At 41.3% G+C, this 26,548-nt stretch overlaps 1 protein-coding gene across 1 annotated transcript in view; it reads right to left on the minus strand.

Moving 5' to 3' along the window:
- The window catches only part of UVRAG (UV radiation resistance associated), an 87,934-nt gene extending 62,466 nt beyond the window's left edge, over nucleotides 1-25,468 (minus strand). Inside the window, exons 1-6 of the mRNA XM_063150001.1 lie at nucleotides 25,342-25,468; nucleotides 11,128-11,245; nucleotides 9,677-9,711; nucleotides 7,731-7,892; nucleotides 6,836-6,910; nucleotides 4,594-4,679 (exon numbers count right to left, since the gene is read on the minus strand). Coding sequence (XP_063006071.1) covers nucleotides 4,594-4,679; nucleotides 6,836-6,910; nucleotides 7,731-7,892; nucleotides 9,677-9,711; nucleotides 11,128-11,245; nucleotides 25,342-25,422 — 557 coding nt within the window. The 5' untranslated portion in view covers nucleotides 25,423-25,468. The remainder of the gene's footprint in view (nucleotides 1-4,593; nucleotides 4,680-6,835; nucleotides 6,911-7,730; nucleotides 7,893-9,676; nucleotides 9,712-11,127; nucleotides 11,246-25,341) is intronic.
- Between the last annotated feature and the right edge of the window lie 1,080 nt (nucleotides 25,469-26,548).

Consider the following 26,548-nt stretch of genomic DNA (forward strand, 5'->3'; position numbering starts at 1 on the left):
CTTCCCTAAATTAAGCAGAGCTAAACAAAAGCTAATTTTCTATCACATCAACATGTTTTAGCCATGGTCACTAGAAGGTGATTTTATGAACATCTCAGTTTCAGATCACAGAGAAACACTACCAATATTTGTATTCTTAAATAATATCTCTTCAGTGATGAGACATGCACTCTTCTTTAAATGAACAGTTATATTACAGATGGCAAACCCTGAAGCAAACTCTGTCACTTGAAGCACACCCCTGCCCTGTAAGAGATAAATCCCCAGAAGTATCAATCAAATCAAATTCTGCCAGATTAGACACTAATAATATTAAGCAGCTGCCTGGAGCGAGTCCTTTTACCCAGCCCAGCACTCAAATTATGCCAATGTCAGATTCTGTTGGTGGTTTTGTTGTAAAAGAACACTGTTTTAAAGCAAAAACACAAGCAAAATGTCTTCAATCTGCACTAAGTGGCTGACTAACCACCACAAAAATACCATGCCATCTGCTGAAGAACAGTTAAGCCATAGAGACAGCAGTTTTGAATGGAGTAATAAAAACTGCTGGAAGCAAAACTTCAAAGGGGCAGATTTTCACTAGTTCTTAGAGTCCTCTGTCTTCAGGAAGAATATGGGAGGATTTCAGGCAGTCACATACTTAGAGACACAAATCAATTGCTCTGTGTCACAACAAAACAAAAAAGCAGTTGCAGAACACACTATATTAATTTTTGTATTTAGACATTGAAGTAAAATTTTATTACATAGCATTTTAAGCCCTTTCTTTAGTGATCTCATCTTCCCAACACCACTTAATACTAAATGCCTATTTTTCAAAGCTTTAGGAAAAGAAAGGCTAGAAAACCAAGAGAATCCTAAATTTAAACCTATTCCCATTAGTGCTGCAAACATGCTCAGAACTTGATTATTGAGACATGTCCAGAACATGACCTCAGATGAATTTGGCCCATCCTGAGTGCTGTGTGAAAGTTGTTACTGTATAACCTATTACTATCAGCAACATAATGTTTAGAAAGTCTTTAAATTATCTTTTTTCAGGAAATATGACAAGAAACAAAAACCTCAGAATTCGAGCTTTCCAGTTGATGTGGTGAATTCTTGTTAGTTAGTCCTTTTAAAGCAAATGGCTGGAAGAACATTTGTCACTTTCTTATGGCAAACAACTTCCAAGCAGCACCATGTTTGCCTGAGGATATTGTCCCTGGGCCCAGAACAAGAAGGGTCATGAGCTGCAGAGGTGCTGAAATGTTCTTTGTGTAAAGAGGAGTTGGCTGAACATTTCACTTTTTCTTCTTAGTTTAACTGACTTATAAATCCATGTAACTCAGCATCTGAACACAAGCACTACTTAAATCCAATGCACAAAAAAATTTCTATTGTTCACACACTCTGTCATTCCCAATTAATTTTATTAATCAATTTGAGCCAAGCATACACTTTTCATTAAGGTCAATTCACAAGCTTCATAAATTTGAACTATTCACTTCTGAGGAAAAAAACTACATCACATCTTCCCCAAAAGCAGTTCTGAAACACAGATCAATCACAGAAGTTCTCACAGTGCAGCCAAGAGTTAGGGGATGAGCTAGAACCAGTTCCCTCCATTTTGGCTATCAGTGGCTTTGCCACATCTGGCAGCACAGTATCACCACAATTGGGACTCAGATGCCACTGTCACCAAGATTTGCTTCCTTTTGTAAAAGTTTAAATAAAGCCAGTAGAAGCTGTTCTTAATATCCACATTTAGTGTGAAAACATTAGGAAACCACATGTGCAGCCTGTGAATTTTTATTACAAACAAATATCTTATCATGAGAAACTCTTCAAAACATGGGATTTATGTGACCAGATGCAAATCTTTATGGTGTGGACACCTCAGTACTCTCTTTACAGCCAATGGACAGAAGAAGGAAGAGAGCAGCTCATTTCCTCCTGTCTTAGGTTGCAAATGCAAGATGTGGCTGGGGGTGTGTATTCTATTGCCATCTGTTAGAGGTGGTGCAGTTTCTGCTGTTAACTGGGCCACCTGTTAAAACCAGGTGGGGCAGTTTTTCTTTACCTCTTCCACTACCAATCCTCCCTCTGGGAAATATCTTCTGGTAATGGGCCATTGAGTGTCTCTGCATGACTGATAAAATTACAGCACCCATTGTGAGATCCTCTGCCCAGGAGGAGGAGCCAAGCATTCCTAACTGGATATAATCTGAGACTTGGAATACCACAAGCAACCTTTTTCCACTGATTTCCCAGAGGAAGACAAGGCCCATCTACACCACCACTGGACCTTCAGAGGAAAACTATACCCTTCTACAGGATCCCTGCACCAAGAGAACCACACCTGACACTCCAGGAGCACTGCAGCCACCATTTAATCAGACTGCTACCAACACTCTGACCCACAGCATGTCAGGTTGTATTCTGACTCTGTCAGTGTTGTTTTGTATTACTGCATTTTTTTTTTAATTTTTAATTTTTTTCCTAATGAATAACTGTTATTCTACTCCCATATCTTTGCTTAAGATCCCCTTAATTTCAAAATTCTAATAATTTGGAGGGAGGTGGTTTGCATTTTCTGTTTCAAGTGAGGCTCCTGCCTTCCTTAGCAGACACCCGTCTTTTCAAACCAAAACACCTCCCAAGACATTAGACACATCCTATCTAATGAACCATAACTCAAATTATGCCCATCTCTCTCTTTTGTTCAAAGAGGAACACACTCATACAAGCTATCTTTGGGAAGAGTTCATGGGCTGGCTATTTAAGCATGGACTGCTGGAGGAGGTGGCAAACCAAACTGCTTGGTAGGAGAAAAAGGACACCTAACAAAAAGTGACTAGAGATTGTTTCAAACAAACATCATCACCAGGCTTTTCAGCTTGATATCAAAGCTAAGCAGCAGTATAGAAAATGCAAACAGAGTTAATGTGAGAGGGAATAGAAAGGATTCTAAACTACACAGATGACTCTGCTTAGTTCCTGATTAACTTTCCTAACTACAGAGAAATCAAAGATGACACCTAGGCAGAGTCACAAATTACAGCTTCTAACTTCTGCTGGAACTAAACAATGCAAGGCAAAGCCCTTGACATGGTATGCACAATCTACTACAACACAATAAGCAGCAGGCCTGGTTCTGAGGCTTGGAAAACACTGTTCCTTTTGGGACAAAATAGAAAAGGAGAATGACTCAGCTCAGAGACAAAACTTAATAGAAATTAAACTCAACAGCATGCCTAGGCACTGTGAGATACTTGAGCCTGGACTCTCACATCCCCAAAACAGAGAGGCTCCAGTAGTCAGGGCTCAAAACAGCACTGGTCATTCAACAAGGTGAACTTTATCACAGCTGACATGTTAATTTCTTGTCAGACTGAGGAAAAACAGTCAGGCATGGTCAGAAGAAGGATTACAGATCAATTACACAGAGCTAGACAGGGGTCAAATTCATGACCATAGTGAGTCTTTTTTCTGCATTTGTCTTCATATATAGAGATGTACACAAAACATGAAAAACACTCCTGAATGAAGTAATCAGGGTACACAGCACATGTTTTCCTTTCTCTGTCTAACAAAGAGTTAATGTCAGCTAGTACAAGTTCCCTTCTAGTGGACTGTGCCAGAATGTAAATCAGAACTTCCTAATATGCCCCCTGGTTGATTCCCACTAAAAGCACAGAAAACAAACATTTAGAAAGCAGCCTTCAGTTTAAATATGCTTTACAGAATCAAGAAAGAACAGTGAAATTTTAAGAGAGCTTAAATAAGGACATCTGAATAGGCAACCTAAGCTGACTTTTCCTCTCTCTTCAGACAGGCAACACTGACACCTACTGTCAACACTGTCAAATGGATTTAACTTGCACAACTGATTTAAAAAGTCAAATGTTTACATAGACTTTTGAAAGCATATTAAACATTTTCTATTTGAGGGTTTCCTTCATAGCACATCTACTGCCTTTACTGCAGAACCAAAGTTATTAACCTGTCATGTAAAATACCATTTAAATAGAGATTCCTCAAAACCAACTCATTGATAGTGGTAGACCACAATTATACTTTTTCATAACTAATATTTTTGAACTACTATAATTAAAGCAGATCTGAAAAAGGACACCTTGTTTAACTTAATACTAGCACTTTATGTTTTTTATCACCACAGATATTTAGTTAGCCACCCAAAAGCAAAAAATACACTGTACCTTCCTTAGTCCACATCTGTGTTGGAGTAGCTGGGTCTGACTGTGTTCTCATGTATTTAAAAAAAGTTTATTGCTGTTGAGAACAGAGTAGAGGCTTTCCACAGAAACTTTCCAACAAAGAAGCTCCATGATTTTTACATTCACAAGGCATGTCCAGCTCCACAGTCAGTCCCAGTTCAGAGACTCAAGCATCTACACAACAGAAGCCCAGCAACCACCACTGAACACACCACAGCCCAGCTCCTCACCACATGAGTATACTGGCCCAACCTGGATATCTCCTTTGCACACTCCATACCAGAATGTTGGGGTTTAATATTTGGAAAGATTCCTCCCACACAGACACTACAGAAGTTACAATAGCTACACAAAATATTATCAAAAACCTCACCTAAGCAAAGAGAAGACATCGTAAGAGTTACGAACACAGTTCTGATCCACCTGGAGAAGACTGTTCTTCAGGGTACCTGAGTGATCCTTGAGGAAAAGAAGGAATATTACTTTAAAAAAAAATTTTAAAAACCCATCTTGAGTAAGAGCATACATTTTTAGCAGAATAAATGATTTGGCATTTAATGTATTTTAAATCTATCTTTACACATGTTTTATCTATGGTAGGTAGAAACAATTTAAGGTGGCAGTATCGCCGCTTACCTATAAAGGAATAAAAATATCAGTTTATCTACGTTCTAGCACATAGTGTGTTTTCTTGAACTTTATAAACCATAACTGTCTGAATTTTATGCACAGAAACATGGAAAAATGCAACTGACAGCACTGCCATTCTTCACCTTCAGACCTGAGAGCCCCCTCAGTCATGTGAAAGAGGATTGCATGAACATGAGATAAAGCTCCATCCTTTATCTGTGCTGTAACACATTAAAAGATCAAAGTAATCTCAGTTTTGAATGAACAAGTTTCTGGAAGTTACAAAGTAAGAATGAGATAAGCTTGTTCTTTCAAGAGACCAGAGTATCCATCCTGCTCAAAAGGTATCAAAACAGTAAGAGAAAACCAGCAATTCCTCATGCTGCAAATGCCAGATATTGAGCTTTTCCATATCAGGCAGTGTCATACAAATTCCTAGAAAAGCTGCAAACTTAGAAATGTTGCTTTACATGATAAAGTAAATTTTAAGCAAGTCAAGCCACTGTCAGCACTGTCAGAAAGATTATGGATTGCAGGGGAAAAAGGCACTTTAGAGTAAAAAGCAGCCCTATCTCATACCTGTGATCAGGCAGCTTTCCAACAGATAGAGGGGGATTCTGAGTACCACAATCCCTGCCTAAAGAGTCTTTCCTGCCCCAACACAAGTCTGTCTCCATACAGATGATGTTGAAATTCAGAGATAAACATCAACATCTCCTGACACAATTGTGTTAACCATAGGCCACACAGCAGACATTCCTTTCCACCAAAAATATGATTCCATCTAAATAATTCTGAGATCTACACACTGTGTAGCACCATCCTACTGCTGCAGAGGCACCATCCCAGCAGCTCTCTCAGCTCCTCATTTTCACACCCAAGACGCTGGATGCTAAATGCTGAAATACAGACACCTCTCCATTTAAAAAATGCCAAACTAAAAACATCTTAATGTCTGTCTGAAAGAACTAGGATGGTGGAAAACTGAAAATGTACAAGTTACCATCATCACCATGCCCTATCCCTGGAAATGTTCAAGGCCATGTTGGATGGGGCTTGCAGCAACCTGATCTAGTGGGAGGTGTCCCTGCCCATGGCAGGGGGCTGGAATGAGATGGTCTTGAAGATCCCTTGCAACCCAAACAATTCTATGATATGATTCTATAACCAAAACCAAAAAGTACCTTTAAACCTTATGAACTAGGGAACAAGTCCTGACAACAATCAGAAAAAGAAGACAATGTTCCCATCTTTGAATTCAGGCCCAGGCTGTCAGTACTGAAATCTTGAAAAACAACTGCATCCTGCTTCAGGAAAACTGAATGCAGAAACTGCAGCTGTGTGCCAAGGAGTCATTTCCTCACCAACCACACAACCTATCTGGACCACAGTACTGCCACCAACAATTGAGGATTAAAAAAAAAAAAAAACTGTCAGAGACACTATTTACAACAGGTAAGTTTAAAATTCTTCACATCAATGAGGTAATAATAGAGACAATATTGGATGGAGAGGCACAAATACTACAGTGGATTCTTGAGGAAAAAACCCATGGGGTAAAACAGGTGCAGCATGAGCAAATAAATAGCTTCCCATTAAAGACCTACAAGCTCTAGGCTGCAGACTGAAAACCAAAACTTTGTGGCTTTATACATGCCATGAAAATGAGTCTTAACAACCACATCACTTTCAATATGTCCTATGTCTGAAAGACATGTCTGCCTTAAAGAATATAGTCAAAACTTATTTTCAGTAACCAGAGGGTTTTTGGACCCTAAATGCTACAATTCAAGTCTTTTCAAAACATCACAGATATCCATGTAACCAAGGCAAGATATTAGTTTGTATCTGTCATGTCAAAAAACTATTCCCTCTCAAAACAAAGCATTTTAATGTTATGAGCATCCAAATGTGAAAAATCAATCTCACAGGTTGAATTTCAGTTTGTCACTAGTACCAACAACTCAGAACAAGTACACCCTTACCTTCTGTTCAAATGAAGCTCCATAATAACCATCATTGAGACCAAAAATAATCTCATTTGGGTTTCTTGCATGGATCTGTAGGGAAGGAAGAAAACAAATCAGTTTACACGCAGCTTACTGCAAATTTTCACACCAAATGAGCACAAATTGCTCCAAGAGTCTAAGGCAGTTTTTCATCACTCGTAATTCTAATAGAACACAAAAACTCACAGAAAACTGAATTTAACATGGAAAATCTGTTTGCTTCACAGCTTTAGCAATAGTCACCATACTCAGCCATTCTACTTTGAACTCAGAAACACCAGACAGAGCACCTTTCCTATACTGCATTTCCAGGTGACAAAAATAAATTAAGATAGCTGGAAACTAAACAGAGATAAGACTCAAGAGGTTGATGTGGAGAAAAGAAGGCTCCAGGGAGACCTTATAGCCCCTGCCAGTGGCTCAAGGAGCTCCAAGAGAGCTGGAGAGAGACCTTGGACAAGGAGGAATGGCTTGTCCCTGCCAGAGGGCAGGGTTAGATGTGATATTGGAAGAAATTCCTGGCTGTGAGGGTGGTGAGATCCTGGCACAGGCTGCCCACAGGAGATGTGACTGCCCCATGCCTGGAAGGGGCCATGATGGGTGGGGCTTGGAGCAACCTGGTCTAGTGGAAGGTGTCCCCACCCACAGTTGGGAGTGGAACTGGATGATATTTAAGGTCTCTTCCAACCCCAACCACTATTTGATTTTATGATTTAAAGCTCTGATGTAAGCTAACATGAATATCTGTAATCAAACTTTAAAGTGCAATCTTTAAACACATTCATTTCCTTTCTCAGCATTCTATATATTAATTCATCCAGATGTTTTGTTTCCTGAAGAAAAAAGTTGGGAAAAAATATTTTCACATTACCTGCTGGCCCAAGTACTTTAATCCATCTAAATTGACCTTCCATTCAATCAAAAGCTGAAAGTGTTCCTTCTTGCCACCCCAGATCCTCACAACAAAACAAGAGACAGAGGTATCAAGATGATCAGGCATTATTCCAAAGTCCAGACTCCTCCATGTTGGATTCTAAGCATTCAAAGAAGGATAAATACAGTTAAAACAAGATGAAACTAGTCCATAAATTGACAATTCAGAAAGCAGTAAAGCCTACCTCAAAGATTTTTTAAAATCTTAAGAATTAGGAACAACACCCATTTCAAGCTCTGCTGCTTCCTTACATGGTTTGCTAGAGAGAATTCCTCAGTTAAAAGGTACATGCTGTAAAGTACTTCAGAAACTGTGAATGGGTTTTGCTTCCTTCCATTACAAGACTTCAAAGAATTTACTTCAGAAATTACTAATGCAGTTGAACCAAATCAGGAACTTTCAAAATGGAAGTAGCATTTCTTTCACAGTTATAATTCAGCTTCTGAAAACCAGACTATAGCATGTATTCCCAAAGTTAAATGCCGATATATTCCCCAATAATTAAATTTGCAGAACTTGCTGACGTATTTGTTCACATTCTTCTCCTCCTGACTGATGCTCAATCCTGAAATGCTGTCACTAAAAGCTCATCTTTACTCCACGAGATCACTTGCACCTGGAGCTTTTCAGAACCAGCACACATTAAGCTAAACTGCAAATTCCACCAGAACTCAGACTTACAAAGATGATGTGTTCCAAGAATTTCCACTCATCTCTAACAACATTTAAAGAACTGACCCAAGCTGTAACAAAACCAAGTCAACCCCACATTACTAGTGCCAAGAGACAACAGGGTGTCCAAAAGCAGATATGGGAAGGTGCTTTTATTTATATTTATTTCTCTCCCTCCTCTGCTGAACACAGAAACAGTAGCTCCTGCAAAACAAAAGGTAAGAATCCACGACCCCAAGAAAGAATTCACCTTCCCTTCTAGTGCTTAAGCAGCCTGGAAAAGCTGCTTAGCTTTTCTAGCATCCCTGAACTGGAATGAGTCAATTTGAAATAGGATGCCTCTGAAAAGAAGGGAGAGGCAGAGTTACCCAGTAAAGATTACAGAAGAAATGCATTAATCAAGTCCTCCTAACAAGAAGGAATATTTCATAGCTATTTCATAGCTATTCAGGCCCAAGAATACCATGTCATTCAAATACCCATACGTTATATACAGGATGCCCTCAAGACATCGTTTATTTAGATTTTTGTTATTCCATCTCTTATATCCTGTGGTTAGTCTCCCTTTTCATTTTTCCTTTTCCTGATTTAGAATAGACAGAACTAAAAATCCTAACAAGAAAAACTGGATAAGTTAGCAGCCTTGAGTAAGCAGACAGCTCTTCCTTCATTCAGGAGGGTTTCAAAGCATTTACCCAGGGTGCTATAAATGGAGCAGATCTACCTTGTTAATGCAGGAATTAAAGTCTTCAGCAGGTTTTCAAACTCCCTTAGCCAACATTTGAACATCCTACTCCTATTCTATTATTATCCTTCCTCAGTAACTAAACAGTAATAAACTGTTTAGTTCTGGCCCCTTCATTCATCTAAACTGAAAAATTTAGAAAATCTAACATGTTTTTAAACTTCAGTTTCTAACAGCTATTAGCTCTTCAAAGAATACATGTATATATCTGGCAGGTACATGTTCCTTGCTGTTTTCCTACACAACACAAAGATGTTGTGTAGGAAATCAGCATTTCTACTACTCAGCAGCTCCCTTTTCTAACCTTCATAAAAAGAATCTGAAAAGGAGGAGAACACACTGCTCCTAACAGAACCAAACAGTGGAAAGACACATTAAACAGTTATGGTATTCAGCAGAGAAATCAACATACTGTACTAAATACACAATTTTTAAAACAAAGTTTTTCCACATTAAAGTAACTTACCAGAGAATTCTTGATCACCTCACTCTTATAAAATTCTGAAGAAAAATAAGTAAAAAAAAAAAAACAAACTTTAGATTAAACACTGATATAAATCTTAGTATTTGAAACAGAAAAAAAACCAAAATAAGTAACAATCAAGAAATACAACTGTTAGTGGGTACAGTTTATTAGTAACCAATTCATAAGATAGACTTTGAAATTCAGTCATGGTTTTGACTAAAATTACTCCTTCACACCTATTACAAGTCATTATGTAAGCTTAGTATTTCATCTTTATACCCATGATAACCCCCAGGTTTTAGAAGGCTTTGATTTCTGAGGAAAGAACATGGCACGGTAGTTAACAGATTTTGGATGACATTTGCAAAAATGACTGGTTTGCCACACTGGTTTGCTCTTCCTGGAACACAGCAGCTGGGATAAATAATCTACAGCACTTTCCTGCAGAGCAAGGGTGATCTGCTCCAGGTGCTCAGAGAGGAAACAGCCAAGTTACCTGACAAAGGTGCCAACAACCCTGTGTTTAAATGGGAATAATCAACTGCTGGCACATGAACCTTGGCTTTCCCAGTCAAAGCAAGAGCTTAAAAAACTTTAGCTCTAGAGGCAGGAATACAGATTTTGTATAATATCCCTGCCCACTGGAGATCAGAGATAAAGCTTTGATAAAATGCAGAAGAGTCCCTAATACCAAACACTGCAGGAAAAGTCATCAGTGACCAGTTTAACCAACTACCACAAAAAAGTCCAGGCAGCAAACTCAAGTTTTGTATTCTTATCCTTCTAAAACACCAACCTTGGTAAAAAAAGCAAGGCAAGATGCCAGATGTGTCACTGTGCCAGATGAAAATAAAAATTAAGAGAAAAATCAAAATTCATCTCCAAGCATACCAAAAGGAGCATGAAAATGTATTTTTAATAACATCTCTCCACAATGAACTATATACCATAGTGGGAAACAAAAGCAAGAAAGAGAGGAGATCTAATGTTCAAACACAATTATCTAAACTAGAACAGGTGCCTGGATGCTTCATGGCATTGGCTGACAACTCTATTTTTTGAAAATTTTGATAACAGTATGTGCTGATGTATGCTCTGTAAAACAGCTGGTATGCACATAGTGGGACACTCTTCCCCACAAAAGGCAACCAAAAATGTGCCCTTGGAAGTCCCCAATTTCTTACATCAACACTCAGGGAAGAACAATGACAAAAATAGGGTGATTTAAAAGACTACAAAAACCTGTCATCTGTTTTGCCTCCTTGTCTGCTAACACTGAAAGCTTTCATGAAATTGAGGAAACTAAAGAGCTCTTTTCCAGTGTTCGCAAAGGTGATGCAACTAATGGCAGAAAGTTGTCAAGCCAAAAAAAATAAAAGGAAGAAAGAGAATTCATATCATAAGAATTCAAAGATTAACTAGCAAAAAGGTTGATAGCAAGGCTGGTTTACCTTTGTAGATCTTGGTGTTACCACACAAGTGAAGAGTGAAGTAGGTATCCAAGAGGCGGTGACCATTCTTATTAATAATGTTACGTGCAGCAATATTCCGAAGATGACGAAGACGGCGCTAAAAATAAGGAAAAAAATTCAAAACTTTTCTTAGATTGAAAATTACCCTTTCTCTTTTTTCAGAGCATTTTAATGATTCCCAAAGCAGTGTTGTAAAAACAAAATCCCACCAAACACTCAGTTTTCTCTGTCAGACAGCAAGTGTAAACAGCCAGGATTCTGCAAAGCCACAGGACAAGCAATAAGCACCTACAAGCTTGGATTCAGCAACTCTGATATTCAAGAGAAGCTGTTTTTATTCATGTTCTATGTCATTTTTATCCCACATAACTCTATCACCCTGACTCTTTGAGCAGTTCCAAGCAATGTGATGCTATCAGCTTCAAACAAGCAGCAGCATCACCAGATGTTTTGCATCATCTCACTGGAAACACTTCCCAGCCAAAGCTATTTTCAACAAGCATTAATGGCCAAATAGCTCAAACCAACCACCAGCTAATCCAGAGCCATAAGGAACTGGCTGAACAAAGCTTCCTGATTTCATGGTAATCCTGGAAACTGCTCTCACAACCTTAAATAAAAGTAAAATACATCAGGAAGACATATCAAGATTTTCAGGGAAAATTAAGGGCACAGTGAAATTTGAGATTTTCACTGTCAGTTACCATCTGCTGTGATGAGAGAGTCCTTTTCCCTTGGAATGAATACAGGAGGATATGTCACTAAAATATTTAGTTTAAGTGATTTTATCCAACTCCAACATTATCTTGGTTTACTACATTACTGCACCTTGAATGAAAATCATCAGATCAAATCAATCTCCTCTCTGTGCCCAACAGCTTTAATAGCTGTGACTAAGGTTTTAGCTTCAAGGCACATCACACCCTTAATCTTTGACAAATATTTTACATTATTAACTTCTTATAAAACTTAACTAGTTAACAAAGCCATTTTGCAGGACTGTCACACTTAAATCATTGCTTAGCTGTTGTTTCTATTGTAACTTCAAAGACCCATGCTTCAATCAGCCTCCCAGGAATGCAGCACTCAGTGAACTGCCAACTCAAATACATCAAGTTCTCACCAAATCCTTCAGTGGAATATTTTCCCAATCAATCTCTCAACTCACCAGCGTCTCACCCACTACCATGGGGACATTGACAAATGGCTCCACATACTCTGTGGATCACCACAACATACCAACAAGCCTCAAACAACTTCTTAGTGCATACTTTTACCTCAGAGCTCATCTTACACCATTTTTTCCCAAAAGTGTCTTTATTTGCAAGGCTGAATCCACCTTAAAAGCTGATTGACCAAAAGCACTTTAAAAGCTTTTGAAACCAAAATTTGAAGACAATTTTCCTGTTTGTTGCTTGTCTTAAAGGCTTTTAACAAGAGTTGAAAGGCCATAATCAGTTTTAGAATCATAGCATGACACTTGATGTCACTTAACACCACTCCAGTGATATATCAGTTTTCCTTTATGGAAAGGTATGAGGAATATTCAATTTTTGTTTGACAGCCTAAAAATCACCAATTGAGTCATTTTCTTTAAAGTCTATTTATGACTTAGACTATAAACACAGCCTGAGATGGGATGCCCAGGTACCTCTACTACAAATATACAAAAACTTAAAAAATTAAAAACAAAACAACCTAATAAAGAAAAAACGTTCTGTGAGACTACATGGTCTTATTTTCTTAGAAAGTGGTATCAAAAATGTCAACAGAAATATTATGCCTCACTTAAAAGAAGCCATATAGACCTTTAATATTTTTTCCACATCTAACCTCAAAGCTGGGTAGCTTCCCTGGCTGTTTTTATACACAACTGAAACACTTCTTAAGAAACAGCTTTGCACATGAATTTTGCTACCTATAAAAATGATTCAAGATTTGAATGTGCCATCTCTCTTTTAATTAACATCAGGAGAAATCAGTAGCAGTGAAATCAATCAACTACCACGCTCATTCCCTTCATTTTTGTTATCTTTTTTTCCTTTCATCCCTTACAAAGAACAGCCCACACTGTACTCTAACTAAGACAGCAATTTTCTCCAGGTCTCTTTAGGATTGCAAACTGATTTGTGTGCCTGCTTTAAGTAATATGCTTCATTGATTAGCTCTCAAGCAAAGTTAAACAAGTTTCTTACCACTTACAGTACACAATGAGGTCAATGAGGTTTGGGGGAAAAAAAAAAGTTCACAAGTGTCCTAACCTACACCTGCACGTCTGAACAAGATGTGAGTCCTTATCTCCATGATTTGTGACTTCCTTGCACCCTTCAGCGTCTGGGGGTTAAAGTCACACTTCTCCTAAACCTGTTGGAAAAAGATAAATCTGGGGCTATAAGACCACAACATAGTTAAGAACTCAATGTGCAACGGGTAATGAATATTTGAATCTGCAGCTTAGCCAGAACTCTCCTCCAATCCATTTAGTGAAGTCATGATGACAGAGAGACTTGAATCCTGATAATAAATCTTCCCATTCGCCCACTATGTTCACTGATATTACACTGAATTATTCAAATTTCCTCAGAACTCTACACTGGCAACATTGAGTTAATTAACCTCTCCTGATCAAAGATAATTAGCTTAAACCAGGAGACTATCAGCTGCAAAGACACACCCAAAGACAACTGAAATAGATTCTAGAACTCCTCATCAAGGGCTTTGTTTTGTGACAAAGCAAATATTAATTTTGAGGGAAGTTTTAAATATCTAGTGTTAGCTTCTACGCATCTGATATCATTTTGTGCTGGAGACACTGGAACACACAAAACAAAAACCCCACTGTGTTGCAGCTCAGCTAGCACCAGCATCAGCCCAACAGTGCCAACCCCCAGCACTGCACCACCCTTTCTTGTTCCTCATACCATAACGAGCACTCGTGCAGCTGCTCACAGAACCCTGTCTGGGAACCAGTGTGGATGGAAACCAACCACATCTCCCTTTTCCTGGGTTAGTGCCACCAGCTCACTTGCCCACTATGGCTGGAGCAGCAGCTGAGCAGACCAAGGAGGGCACAAGCAGCAGCAAGAGGCTGAAGGCAGGGAATGAAACCATCAGCCTGAAGTGTACGTGGAGCAGCAGAGCCTGGCACTGCCATGAGCCAAGGGGAGGCAGCTCACAATGAGGTACCAGAGCACTGCAAACTGCAAAAGCAACTCTTTTTAGAGAATAAACCAGTATGGTGAATGCACCAGCTGCAGATAACACACAATTCTTTCATTTCCTCCTCCTTCTAGGTGAAGTGCTAAAAAGGGTCCCTTCTTTTTAGTGACAAGTTTCAGCTATTTTGCTCTTTCTGTAAAAGTGTCAAGAAATCTTCATCATGAGGGAGGTTCCCCCAGGATAAGATGCTCTGCACCACAACAGTCATTCTAAAAAGCTCACCTTAAAATTCAAAATACAAGGGCTATAAAACAATCTAAGGGCCTTGACAGCCTCATGAGTCATTTAACTTCAAAAAGGCCAGTGTGAGTGCAAGATGATAATGCAGGATCTGTTTTCATTTTTAAAAAAGAGCAAAACATGCAATGAGTATAGCTAATTTTCACTGCTATCTCCTCAGTGAGTGTACAGGTTACCAGCAATACAGGACTGAAGACCTCAGAGGGGCATCTAAAGCAAGTATCTTAGTGAGATATCCTACAGCACAAAAAAAAGCTATTTTTGCAGAATACATACCATGGAAAAGGTTGTTTAACCTTTCCAAGAGCTCACAATTCAGCACATGCAGCCTTAAGAGGGGCAGATTTGGATCAGTTCTTAGCACAGTGGTACAGCAGGTCTAACAGGTCATTCTCAGGGGGTTGTGACACAAGTTATTTTGGTTAAAATTGTCCTAGACCTTTGCAATTCCCAAGAAAACCAATGGAGCAGTGAAATTGCATTACAGGCCTGGTTATCCTTTGCTTTAATTGCCATTCTAAGTTGCATTTGATTAAAAGCAACAGCTATATAACAACTACATGTTGATTCACATGAAAGAAATTAGTACTTCCTTCTATGTTGAAGACAAATGACTACAAACCAGGAGAAGAGATACACTTATTTTCCATTAGGAGAAATCCTGGGTGTATTTTAAAAACACTGCTGCATGTAAAGATAGCACAGGTGATAAGCAGACAGCAATCCCAAAGATACACAGAAAGTCTGATCAGGAAAGCTGTAGGAGAGATCTGAAGAGCAGAACCTACCATCAGGTTTCATCCCTCACGCCTGCAGAGGCAGAACAGCTCCTTCCCAGAACACTGCAACAGCATCTTAACAGAGCTGCTGTGGAGGGCAGCAAAGCCATCCCTGCCCAGTGACTGCCAGCTGCACTCCAAACAAATCACACTGCTCCACAAACAAGCATTTCATCATCAGCCTTGTGAAGATGGCTTTTCCATCAGGTGATTCTAGACAGTCTGCCACGTCTTTTGAGGTCTAAAGGACTGAAACTGTCCGGTCCCCTCATGCTTTAGTCCCCTCAACACTAAGATACTGTAATCTTTCACTACCTCTGCCTAGAATGCCACCCTCAGCATGTTCCCATCCTGCACAATGTGTTTTGTGCAGTCTTATGGTGAGGATCAAAAAATTAAACCAAGGTAAAGCTGCCAAAACCAAAAGTTAGTAAGGGTAACTAACTGGGTAAGTAAGGGTAACATCTGGCTAAATTCACCTCTCTACAGCTACACACATGTGCCCACCACCACAGAGGAGGCAGACTTCAACACTTAAGTTGCTCTGCAGCTTAAGTTTATCCAGATGCCACTCTTTGCTTTCCTCCAGGCCTGAGAAACAGAAGTGATAAGCTAGTGACTGCTTTTTGTCTAATAATCTGGTATCGTTAATAAAAATCACTGTAGAGATGACACAGCAGGGAGGTAAGAAAAGGAGTAAGTCAAATGAGAGAGAAGTGCACTGCTGTTAACACAAGGTCAGGACTGCTCGTGGCAGGAGAACAGGACTACCTACAACAGCCTCAAGTATTCATGGAATTTCAGAATTATTTGCTCAAGGTCATGTAATGGTTAGCAAAAGTAAGCATGGAGAGTTCTGATTCCTCTTCCATCTTAACCACTTCATTATTCCCTTAAAAGAATCTGACGACCCTCAGATAAAAAAAAAAAAAAAAAAAAAAAAAAGTCAGTATATCCAGGCTGGATGAGAACACAGCCAAACACCATTTTCTGTTTCTGGTACTCAGCCATCCCACCGACTCCAGCTCTGGCCCCAAGCATCAATTGTGAAGCTCAGGTCACTAATATGGACAACAGCAAAGCCCATTCTAATCACATGGAGCCCATCCTGCTGTCACAGCTGGGATGATCTAATGGCTCACAGCTGGCAAAGGGGGAGCTCTGTCTTCTCCCAGTAGCACTGGCTCTTTTAGCAACACTGTTCATGAATTCTGCTCTCAGCAGACCCTTTGACACGCTAAATAAATTTGCAAAGGTGTCAAGGGAGTATCTGAACTTAAGCAAGGCAGGCAGTTTGGTTTCTTCCAGCAAGAACCATCCAAGATGCCATCCAACAGTCCCCTGTGTGAATGGAGGGTTTGGCTGACAACTTCCAGATGTTGCTAAGTGACAGTGGGCTCACTGCACCCATGGCCATAAGCAAGTTTCAGAAACTCCATCAGGCAGATTTTTTAAGAATTTTATAAATAGAAATACATTTTCCAGAATGAAGCTTAAAATCAATTGTCCAGGGAGAAAGTTTTATGTATCTGTGACTAAATTTGAAAAAGGCTGCCCCACCCATCCCATTCCTGATGACTTTCCATACAACCCATGTAACCAGAAACTTGAAATGTAAATACAATGGTAAAACCAGCATTAAGAAGGCTGGGAAATCATCTTCTACAAGCAAAGTAAAAGTTTACATAAATTACTTAGCCCAAATTCACCAAAATTAATCATCACTCAGGGCTCTCTCAGAAGCCTGATGAGCTGAAAAACAATTATTGTATTTCCAGAACAAAGAACTTTCAACACTGGCTAAAATTTCAGCACCAGGTCTACTTCCTCAGCCTTTAATGGAGTACCCTAGACAGTCTTCATCTCTGGGCACCATCTCTGTTTTCAGACTGCTGCCTTCCTCACAATTCTGTCAAGGAAGTAAATTCCCTGAATTCTTTTCTGATCAGGATCAGCTCTGACCTCTGTATGACTTGGTACACACTCTGTTTTTACCTGGCTTTCACATGAATTTCATAGCTTGCTTCCTTGCTCTATGGCCCACAGAAGCTCTGGAAGAATTTTAACAAAATCCTTCCAACTATTTTAGCATTAAAGCAGGAGGCAAAGATTAGTTAGCAACACAAATGTTACTCCAGCAAATCCACTGGTTTTGAACTGAATGGACCTGAGCTTGCAATGTCAGCTATTCAGATTTAGTCTGCATATTTGTCAGAATTAAGTCACATTAAAACAGAGGGCTCTGTGTGCCTTGTAGCTCATAGCAGACAGGTTGAGCTGGGTCTTTTTCTTAAAAAGCATAAAACCTCCAGCCCTAAAACACAAAAAAGTCACCAAAATATGATCTATATTTAGTCAACGTGAGCATTATTTATTATCACAGCACTGCTCTACACCTCCATGTTGCACCTATCAACTCCCTCAGATTTTCACTATTTGCTTTCACCTCTCCATGCCAGTTTGAATATTAAGAAGCAATCACATGATCCAATCTCTTGAAGTCAAATGGTAGACAAAAATTCATAATTAATTTTACATAAGTTTTCAAGCTGACTCATTTTCCAATTTAATACCTTTTTTTTTAGTGGAGCATATCTTGCAGAAGGTTGGGTCACCTCTGCTGCAAAACAAAGCTTTTAATCCAAGAAATGTACATGGGAAGTTTAGGCATTACCTAGATGTATGGCTAATTAAAACCACAGGAAGGGCATGAAAAAGTTTGTACTCTAATTTACACACTTGCTAGGAAGATTTATGAGGTTTGCAATTTAACAGTTTTCCACAGTTCAGAGTCAAGAGAATCAAATGAGCTTTCAGATCTACTTCTGATGCAAAGCAGAAGCATTTGATATGCACTTTTTGTGGGACAAACCATAGGGAATTTTAAGGAATTCTGTTTTAATGTCTTCCAGCACACACTTGAAGACAGCAAGGCCCTCAAAGCTACATAGCCATAATTAGTTCATATACAGCCATAATTAATCACTTGTAGTTCTCCTCATGTCTGTGCCTCCTTCCTATCTCCATTTCCCCATATCAAGTGACCACCAGCCATCCAGGAACTGCTTTTCCTTTCTAAGATGAAGCTACTTTCTTGCTAGTGCCTTTACGAAAACAATTTCTACTAGGAATCAGAACTGAGGACAACATTGGTTTGAAGATGCACTGTAGGAACACAACTACACCTTTTTTCCTGTGAAGGTGCAACACACTCACATACATCACATCCCTCACATTCCCAAAGATCTCATGCAAGGAACCAGGTACACTGAACCTGTGCAGAACGATTTACCCACAAGAAATGAGCACAAGAAAAATCAAAGCTATTTCATCAACACGGGCTCAAAGTTTTCTAAGATGCACAATTGTGAATTTTCATTTACAGATCCTTAAATCAAAGTGCCTCCCTTCCTTTACACTTCTGGGCATCTGAAAGGCTTTTGAAAGTTTCCCTTAAGAAGGAAAACAGCTATGCAGTTTTCATGTGAACACCTCAATGGTCAATATAGGTTTCTAGTCATCCATACCCCCTGCCATGGCTACTCCTGCTCCTGTCCTGCACTGAGAGCTTCAGCAGAACAGGCAGCAAATGGGAGATGCTCAAAAGACATCAAGTCTGCCCTAATTCACACAAGGAGAAAGTAAAACAGGAAGAATAAGGAATATCTCAATACTTGACATGGTCCATGCAGAAATATAATTATTTTCCAGCTATCTGAATGCAAAACAGCCCTTTGCAAGGTCAGTATGGAGTTAAAGAATGCATCTGAAGTCAGTGTTAGGTCTAACAAAATATTTTAGCCTTTGGCATTATCTGCTCCTTTAACTAAAGCAACATAATTAAAACAGATAACTATACTATAACTGAAAAAACTTAAGAATACCTATTACTCTTGAAAGACAGCTGTGTTCTCTGATCTCTCCTTCCCTGCACCCTTTCCTACCAGCTAAACCTCTGAACTACTTCCTCACTAAATAACTGCATTTACACTGAGGAGCAACTCAGAACTCAACTTCCACCCCCAATGATGTAAACAGCTGGTAACTTCAGCTGGCACAACAAATCTTCTCTTTGTACCCATAATCACATGCAGAAAATCTACACCACTCACTCTAGAGTCCAAAATGAATGAAAGAACTAAGACTAAAACTGATGGGAGCTCATGATGTTCACACGACTCACTGTGACAATCTTCTGTATCTTTTTTTGTGCTCATTTCTGCACAAAGACTGTAAAAGCCTCTTATTTAAAACATATTGTAGGGGCAGGTACAGAAGACCCGTTCAGTCTTGGGACACAAACAGATGTGGCAAAACAAGACTCAATGCACAGAATTAACTTACAGACAATGTTAGCAGGAAGGACTCAAAAGCCAAATCATGTGCCTATGCAGAGTCTTGGGCAAATAAAGTTGTTCCTGGGTATTGTTTCAACAGCTGTATTTGGTTATGGTCACTGTAACATCAAGAGTGACAGATCCAGCGAGCTGGCAAACACCACAGCTCCAAAGAGTAGCAACTGTCAGCACACCCTAAAAAATTGCTCTAAACTATGGCTAAGAAAATCTTAGTGGGCAAATATTGCCCAGTGGCCAGATAAAGCTCTTCTTGCTAGGTGTTTACATAAGACGCAAATAATAGGAAACTAGACAGTCTTTCCATCTTTCACCAAAACCTTTTAGAAGAAGTAGCTAGAAATAACAGCTTTCCTTATTGATGCTTTTCTCTGAGTTTGTCTAAGCAAGTGTTTAGTCTCAAGATGAAAGACTGAAACTGCAGCTGCTTCTTTGACACAGCATGGGAACTAACCCACCAGATAGAAGAGAACATCAGGGTGCAAGTCCCATCCATTAATAACACTGCAGCAGTTGAGGCAAGGCCCTTAAGCCTCTTAACATGACCTTGGGGAAGGGAGCACTGGTCCACATTCCACATTCCAGCTGTGGGAATAACCGGGGAATACCAAGATGATACTCAGAAGGAAGCACCCCAAAGTAAACAGGGTCTTACAGAAACAACAACAAAAACAAAACAGTGGCAGTTTTGACCTTAAAGAAGCATTAAAGGACACTCTGGGTTGCAAAAGCAAACAGCACATGATGATTAATAACCTGAAGCATATTAATGCTGATCTTGTTGCTGGATGATAAATCAAGAGCAAAGAAGTCAGTTTCCCTTCATAAATGAGACTTCAGTCTTTAGCTAGAATTAAGAGCATTCCATAACCCACCACAAACATCCTAAATAAAGCATCAAAACTGATTTAGTACAGCTTTTGGATATAACAGTTTAACTTATCAACAGATCATTTGGTCTGCAAAAAACCCCTGCATCCCTTACAAAATGCAGAAGGTACACAGCAGATAGCAAAATTCCAGCCCCAGTCTTTTGGGCTGAAATTACAATTTTCCAGTAACTTTAACAACTACTCCTAATTTACCTCTAACAAACACTAAACATTGATGCAGCTGGGTATGGATACAACTGAGTAAGATCAGCAGGTCACTCACACTGAGGCCTTTCACTGGAGCAGCACTTCCCTCCCACTCAGCATTTAAAGACAGTGTGTGTCAGAGAAGTGAAAGCAATATTCCAATACAACACTTGCCACACATTCTGATTGCTCCCCTCCTTCCATATTTTGTAGGAAAGGGGAAGTAAAATATTTAAGAATCAGTTTTTTTTTCCAGATAACTCAGGAGAATATGTAACAAGAGTAACAGAAAACTAGTGTTTAAAAAGACACTATTTTCTCATTGTTTAGTTTAAAGTCTCATTCATGCACAGCCCTGGGCCCATACAGTAACTTTCTTCACTTTTCCTACACAAGACCCTTCAAACACATCTGCCAGCACATTTTGAAGCCCCCCTTTCTGCCATGTTGCCCAAAATGTTGTGTATGAGTGATGCACATCTTGAAAGAAAGAAAGCCAAGTTGAATCTGGAACTGATCCTGGTAGGGGACACAAAAGAAGGGCTTCTCCATGTATGCTACCCAGAAAAAAAAAGCCAAAGAAGGTGTTTCTCCCTGGTAAATAACGCTGGAAAACTGGTAACAGCTGATGAGAAGGGTGAGGTACTCACAACTCTTTTGCCTCCATCTCCAATGACAACCTCTCTTCCTGCACATCCTGAATGGAGGGACAGCAGGATGGGGACTGGGGGAACAAAGCCCCTCACACTCTAAGATTGGCTTCATGACCACCTGAGGAACCTAAATGTGCACAAGTCTATGGGACCTGATGAGACACATCACAGAGTCTTGAGGGAACTGGCTGATTTAGTTGCCAAGCCACTCTCCATGATAGTGGAAGTTGGGTGAAGTGCCAGGTGATTGGAAAAGGGGAAGCACAGTACTCATCTTTAAAAAGGCCAGAAAGGAGACACTGGGAGCCACCCCCCTGTCAGCCTCACCCCTGTGCCTGGGAGGATCACAGAACAGATCCTCTGAGGAGCTGGGCTAAGGCACATGGAAGACAGGGAGGTGATTCCACAGCCAGCATGGTTTCACCAAAGCAAAGTCCTGCCTGAGCAACCTGATGGCCTTCTGTGATGGGGTGGCTACATCAGGGGACAAGGGAAGAGTTACAGATGTCATTTATCTGGACTTCTGTAAAGCCTTTGACTCACTCCCCCACAACACCCTCTCTCCAAACTGGAGAGATGGATTTGGTGAGTGGACTGGTAGATGGATAAGGAGGTGCTTGGACGGTCAGACCCTGGGGCTAGAGGTGCTGGTGTGGAAGGCACAGGAGCCATGTACAATGAGCACTGCTCTTGGACTCGTACAAGTGCATAAACTCCACGTGGAGCTTTGGAACCCCAGCCTTAATGTTAATGGAGGCCACAGAGTGTCCTTGACAAGTTTCACTCACTGCTTGCTCTGTTTTGCTCTACCCTAAAACACACTTGTGACACCTGTAGCCAAAACCTCATTGCTGCTCCTCTCCACAGGAACTTTCACTCTCAAGAGATGCTTGTGAACTGAAAGATACAGAAAATACTGGGAGACCTGGTCTGACACTACTCATGGCTGTGCACAGTGCCACAATTTACCCCTTGCCTCCTCACCAGCACATCCCTACTCAGCAGACAGATCCCCCTCCCTCCCTCCCTCACATTCACCCTGCCAGGCCCTGGCTCTGCAGTCCATGACTGTGTGCTTTGCTGTCCCTGGACAAGCACACATGAGCTCTGTTTTGGCCAGCAATTAGCACAGCAGCACTCAGCAGATCATTTGACTGAGGCATGACTGCCTCTGTACACTCAGGCTGCATCTTTCTGTCCAATCCCTTCCACTGAGGATGTAGAAGAGTCCGAAAGGTTTGGGTCCCCAGCCCCTCCACTGCTTTGAACTGCTTCCAATGACAGGATTGAACAGTGTGAGCATTCAGAAATCCTTAAGTTATTGTGACACTCCCAGTTTTCTTGCATCTACCAACTGCAAAGAGAGATTACTAAAGAATCTCTGCTCCTGAAGTGTAGTAATTTCACATTTTCAGTTCTGTTGTGCCAACTTGTGCAGCAAAAGAAAACAACATCCTGACACAATTACCAAGGGATTCAAATGGGAATTTTATGCATTTCTTTACAGCCATATCCTCTATTTCTCTTTCTTAAAATACAGAATACAACAGCAAAAAGCATTCTTTGCCCCAGTCATCCCACCACACAAACAAGTTACAGAAGAGGTCAGTCGCTTTGACACAAGTATCATCACAGTAGCAAAAGGTTTCAGACTTAACTTTTCACTCCTGCAAGAGTGTCAGTAGCAGGAACATTGTTTTCTAATCAATGTGAATGTTACTGGAACAATTAAAGCTAGACTAAATCCAAATTACACTGGCAGTACTTCTGCCCTTAAAAAGTCACTTCAGTCATTAAAAGCACTCACTTTGAATTCACAGTTGAGAATTTGTCTTCGGAGAGAATTATAGCCATGACTCAGACCATCCTGCTCTCAATTCTTACAGTCACTATCACATCTTATAGTCAAACAAATGTGGCTTTGGGTGTCCTAGAGAAAGCTACTGAAGCAAATCACTGAGCTGATTTTGTGCTGGCACACAGCAAACAATTACCTTGCATAGCATCACACAGCTTGGGTCAGCCAGACTGTGGCATTACAGAGGTGGTACAATATGGAAGGAATGACTTATCTTTCTCATAATTCTGCAGTAAAATAGCTCCAGCATGCTGAGCCCACACCACACCACACCAGAGCCCCTTCAAGGTATCTTGCACTTCAGTAACAAACTTTTGAGCTCAGAGAATACAAAGAAAGAGGGTGATTTGCTATCAGTGTGTTCAGCTGAGCCTCTCACTTTGATTCCAAGTAAACACAGCACACAGATCCCTCAGCACACGGTCCTTGTGTTGGCACAGCACACAGCAGGATACCTCAGTCTGTCACAGACCTACACTTGCTGCAATTAACATACAAGCAGCATCCTCACTAAGTATTTACTCAACTGGAACAGCCTATAATTGGTGACTCAATTTCTGCTCCTAGGAACTCCTGTAAAAGTGTCTGCTCCTAGAAGAAAAACCCTGTGTTTTGGTCTCACTTTCACAAATGAAATCCAATGACTAATATCTCAGGCTTCTCCCTGCAGCATTCACTTGGTCCTTGCACAAGCCTGAGAAAGAATAAAGCCAAAAATTCAGCAAGGAGAAAGCCATACTTGATCTCATGGACAATCCATTGTTTCCTGTTCGTACAGAGCAGCGTTCATGTTTATGTTTACTAACACAGAGCAGACCCACATTTCAGAGCAAGCACTTGCTCACAAGTGGTGGCCAACAGCCACCTCCATTTCCCTCCTTTGCCCCCAAGTGCATGTCTTCTATAACATGTTTAACAAAAGAGCAGTTATAGATCCACTTCATTAACATCTATTGATTTTTTCTTTAGGTACTCTTTATATTCCCACCATAGCTCAAGTAAAACAGATTGTGTGGCTAACTCATAATAACATCCACTGCACTGAGAGTCAATGAGCCAAAACAACATTCACATCTTACACTACTTCTAAAAAAAGAGCAAAATTTTGCTAATTACTCCTGCTTTCACCAGTCCTGCTCCAGCTCCTGTACAATCAAAGTGACCACATGCAAGAGGGGAAAGGGCACAGAGTCGGTTTGATAGAGATTGCTCAATGCTCAGCAGAACCTAGTCTTCCTCACTTAAAATCATTGCTCTCCAAAATGAAAACATGGGACAAATGCCCAGTAAGCCAAAAGCCAACGATCAGCAAACAGGAAAAACAGAGCTGGGTGAAGGAAGGACGCAACGGGGAGAGAACATTTCAGCACTTTTCAGAATACCCCTCATGTTATATCCTCACACTTGCAAGAGAAGGAGGAGGGGACACCGCAGCTGCTCCAGCCCCACGAGGTGCCCAAGTTTAACACGGATTTTCACGGTGTTATTCCTGCTGCAATTCTCACCTTTAGTCTGATCTTTTGCAGGCACAGAAGTAGTTTTCTGGGAGAGGAAACAGCACCTGACTCCCCTTGGAGAGAGGCACAAACTCCTGCCCCCATGCTGCCTCTGGCCTTCCTACCAGCCTGCGAGAAAGGTGTTTAAACTGTCCCTTGACCCCCCTTCCATCAGCCTGGGGACTCTGTCTCAGGTTCCCTCAGACCTCGGGGAAGCCCCACTGGCCGCTCACGGAGCACCTGTCCCCCCTTTACCGCAGGGAGCAGCCCCATCCACCCGAGGGAGCAGCCCCTGCACGCCTCAGGGAGCTGCTCTCAGTTCAGGAAACATCTCCCTGCAGCCCAGAACAGCCCACACCTCAGTGAGCACGCCCCTGTGTACATCCCACGCCTAAAACAGCACATCCCCTTCACCTCAGAACACCCCACACTGTCAGGGGACACCCCTGATTCACCTCAGGACACCCTCCTCCTCCTCAGCCCCTCCGAGCGCCGCGCCGAGGCCCCGCCGTACCTGCTGCGAAGGCAGCTCCACATGCAGGGCGCGGGCGGCGGAGCCGGGCGGCAAGGCGGCGGGACCGGCAGCCGAGGTCATCCTCACGCAGGGGCCCCGCTCCGCTCCCCCGAGGCCGCCGGGCGCGCAGGGGTTAATGGCGGCAGCAACGCCAAGCCGGCCGCCCGCTACGGAGCCATATTACCGCAGTGCCGGGGGGTGGGCGGGGCTCCGCCTCCCGCGCGTCCATTGGCCGGCGCGCCACGGGGGCGGAACCCCGCGCTCCTTCTCGATTTTCGACTGGCTTAGCCTGACGCCAATCAACGCCCCGCTGCGCCGGCCCTGTCAAACCGCCGGAACGCGCGCCGGCGCCGATTAGAGCGCCCGCTTCCGGAAGGCGGGACGGCGCCCGATTGCGGGCGATGATTGGAGGAGATGGAGTTTGATTGACAGCACGCCCTCCGTCACGTGTGCGGGAGCTGTTGTCATCACGTGAGGGGACGGAAAATAGTTCGGCGGAGGGGCCGAGGGGCGGTCGCCATGGCGACCCTGAGGGCCGGGCCGGGCCCCGCGCTGTGCATCGGGAATGGTGTCACCCTCAGCACCCCCTCCACATCACCCCGACCTGCTCAGCATCATATCCACCTGCCCCATGTGACACCTCCCCAAAACAGGCCCGCCTGCCTGCCCTGTGTCACATCCATCTGTGTCATGTCAATATAAAAGAGGCCTTAGGCTATTGCAGAGGGTCCAAATGTGAAAAATGGATGTATTTTATGATTGGCTTTTCGCAAATATTAAAATGAACATTATATGTGTTGTGTTAGAAAGTAATGCTGTATTATTGCTCTTAAGTAGTGGGTTAAATATAGTTTCAGGTTATAAAAAATGTAAAAATAGAAACTATGCTATGTAAGATACTTTTTTTTAAAGAAAGGACTCACAGCAAGATAGCAGCCACAGGACACCTAAATCTTTCAGAGATAAAGAATTTATTGCTCTCTTATCAAAAGAAACAAACTTCTTCCCACCTTGAAGGCGCTGTTAGAATTCAGAGGAAGAAGTTGACACTGACCAGACAGAATCCTGTGTTTGAATGGAATTTATGCATCATGTATGATGTGTATGAATATACAACAGGCTATTGCTTTTAAGGGTTAATCCTTTGTTAATGGGTGTCCTTTTTTGGACTCTTGCTGCCCAGAAAAAGGTACCCGGACATCTGTAA

Source organism: Melospiza melodia, chromosome 2, assembly GCF_035770615.1.
Source record: "Melospiza melodia melodia isolate bMelMel2 chromosome 2, bMelMel2.pri, whole genome shotgun sequence".
In the NCBI taxonomy this organism is placed as follows: domain Eukaryota; kingdom Metazoa; phylum Chordata; class Aves; order Passeriformes; family Passerellidae; genus Melospiza; species Melospiza melodia.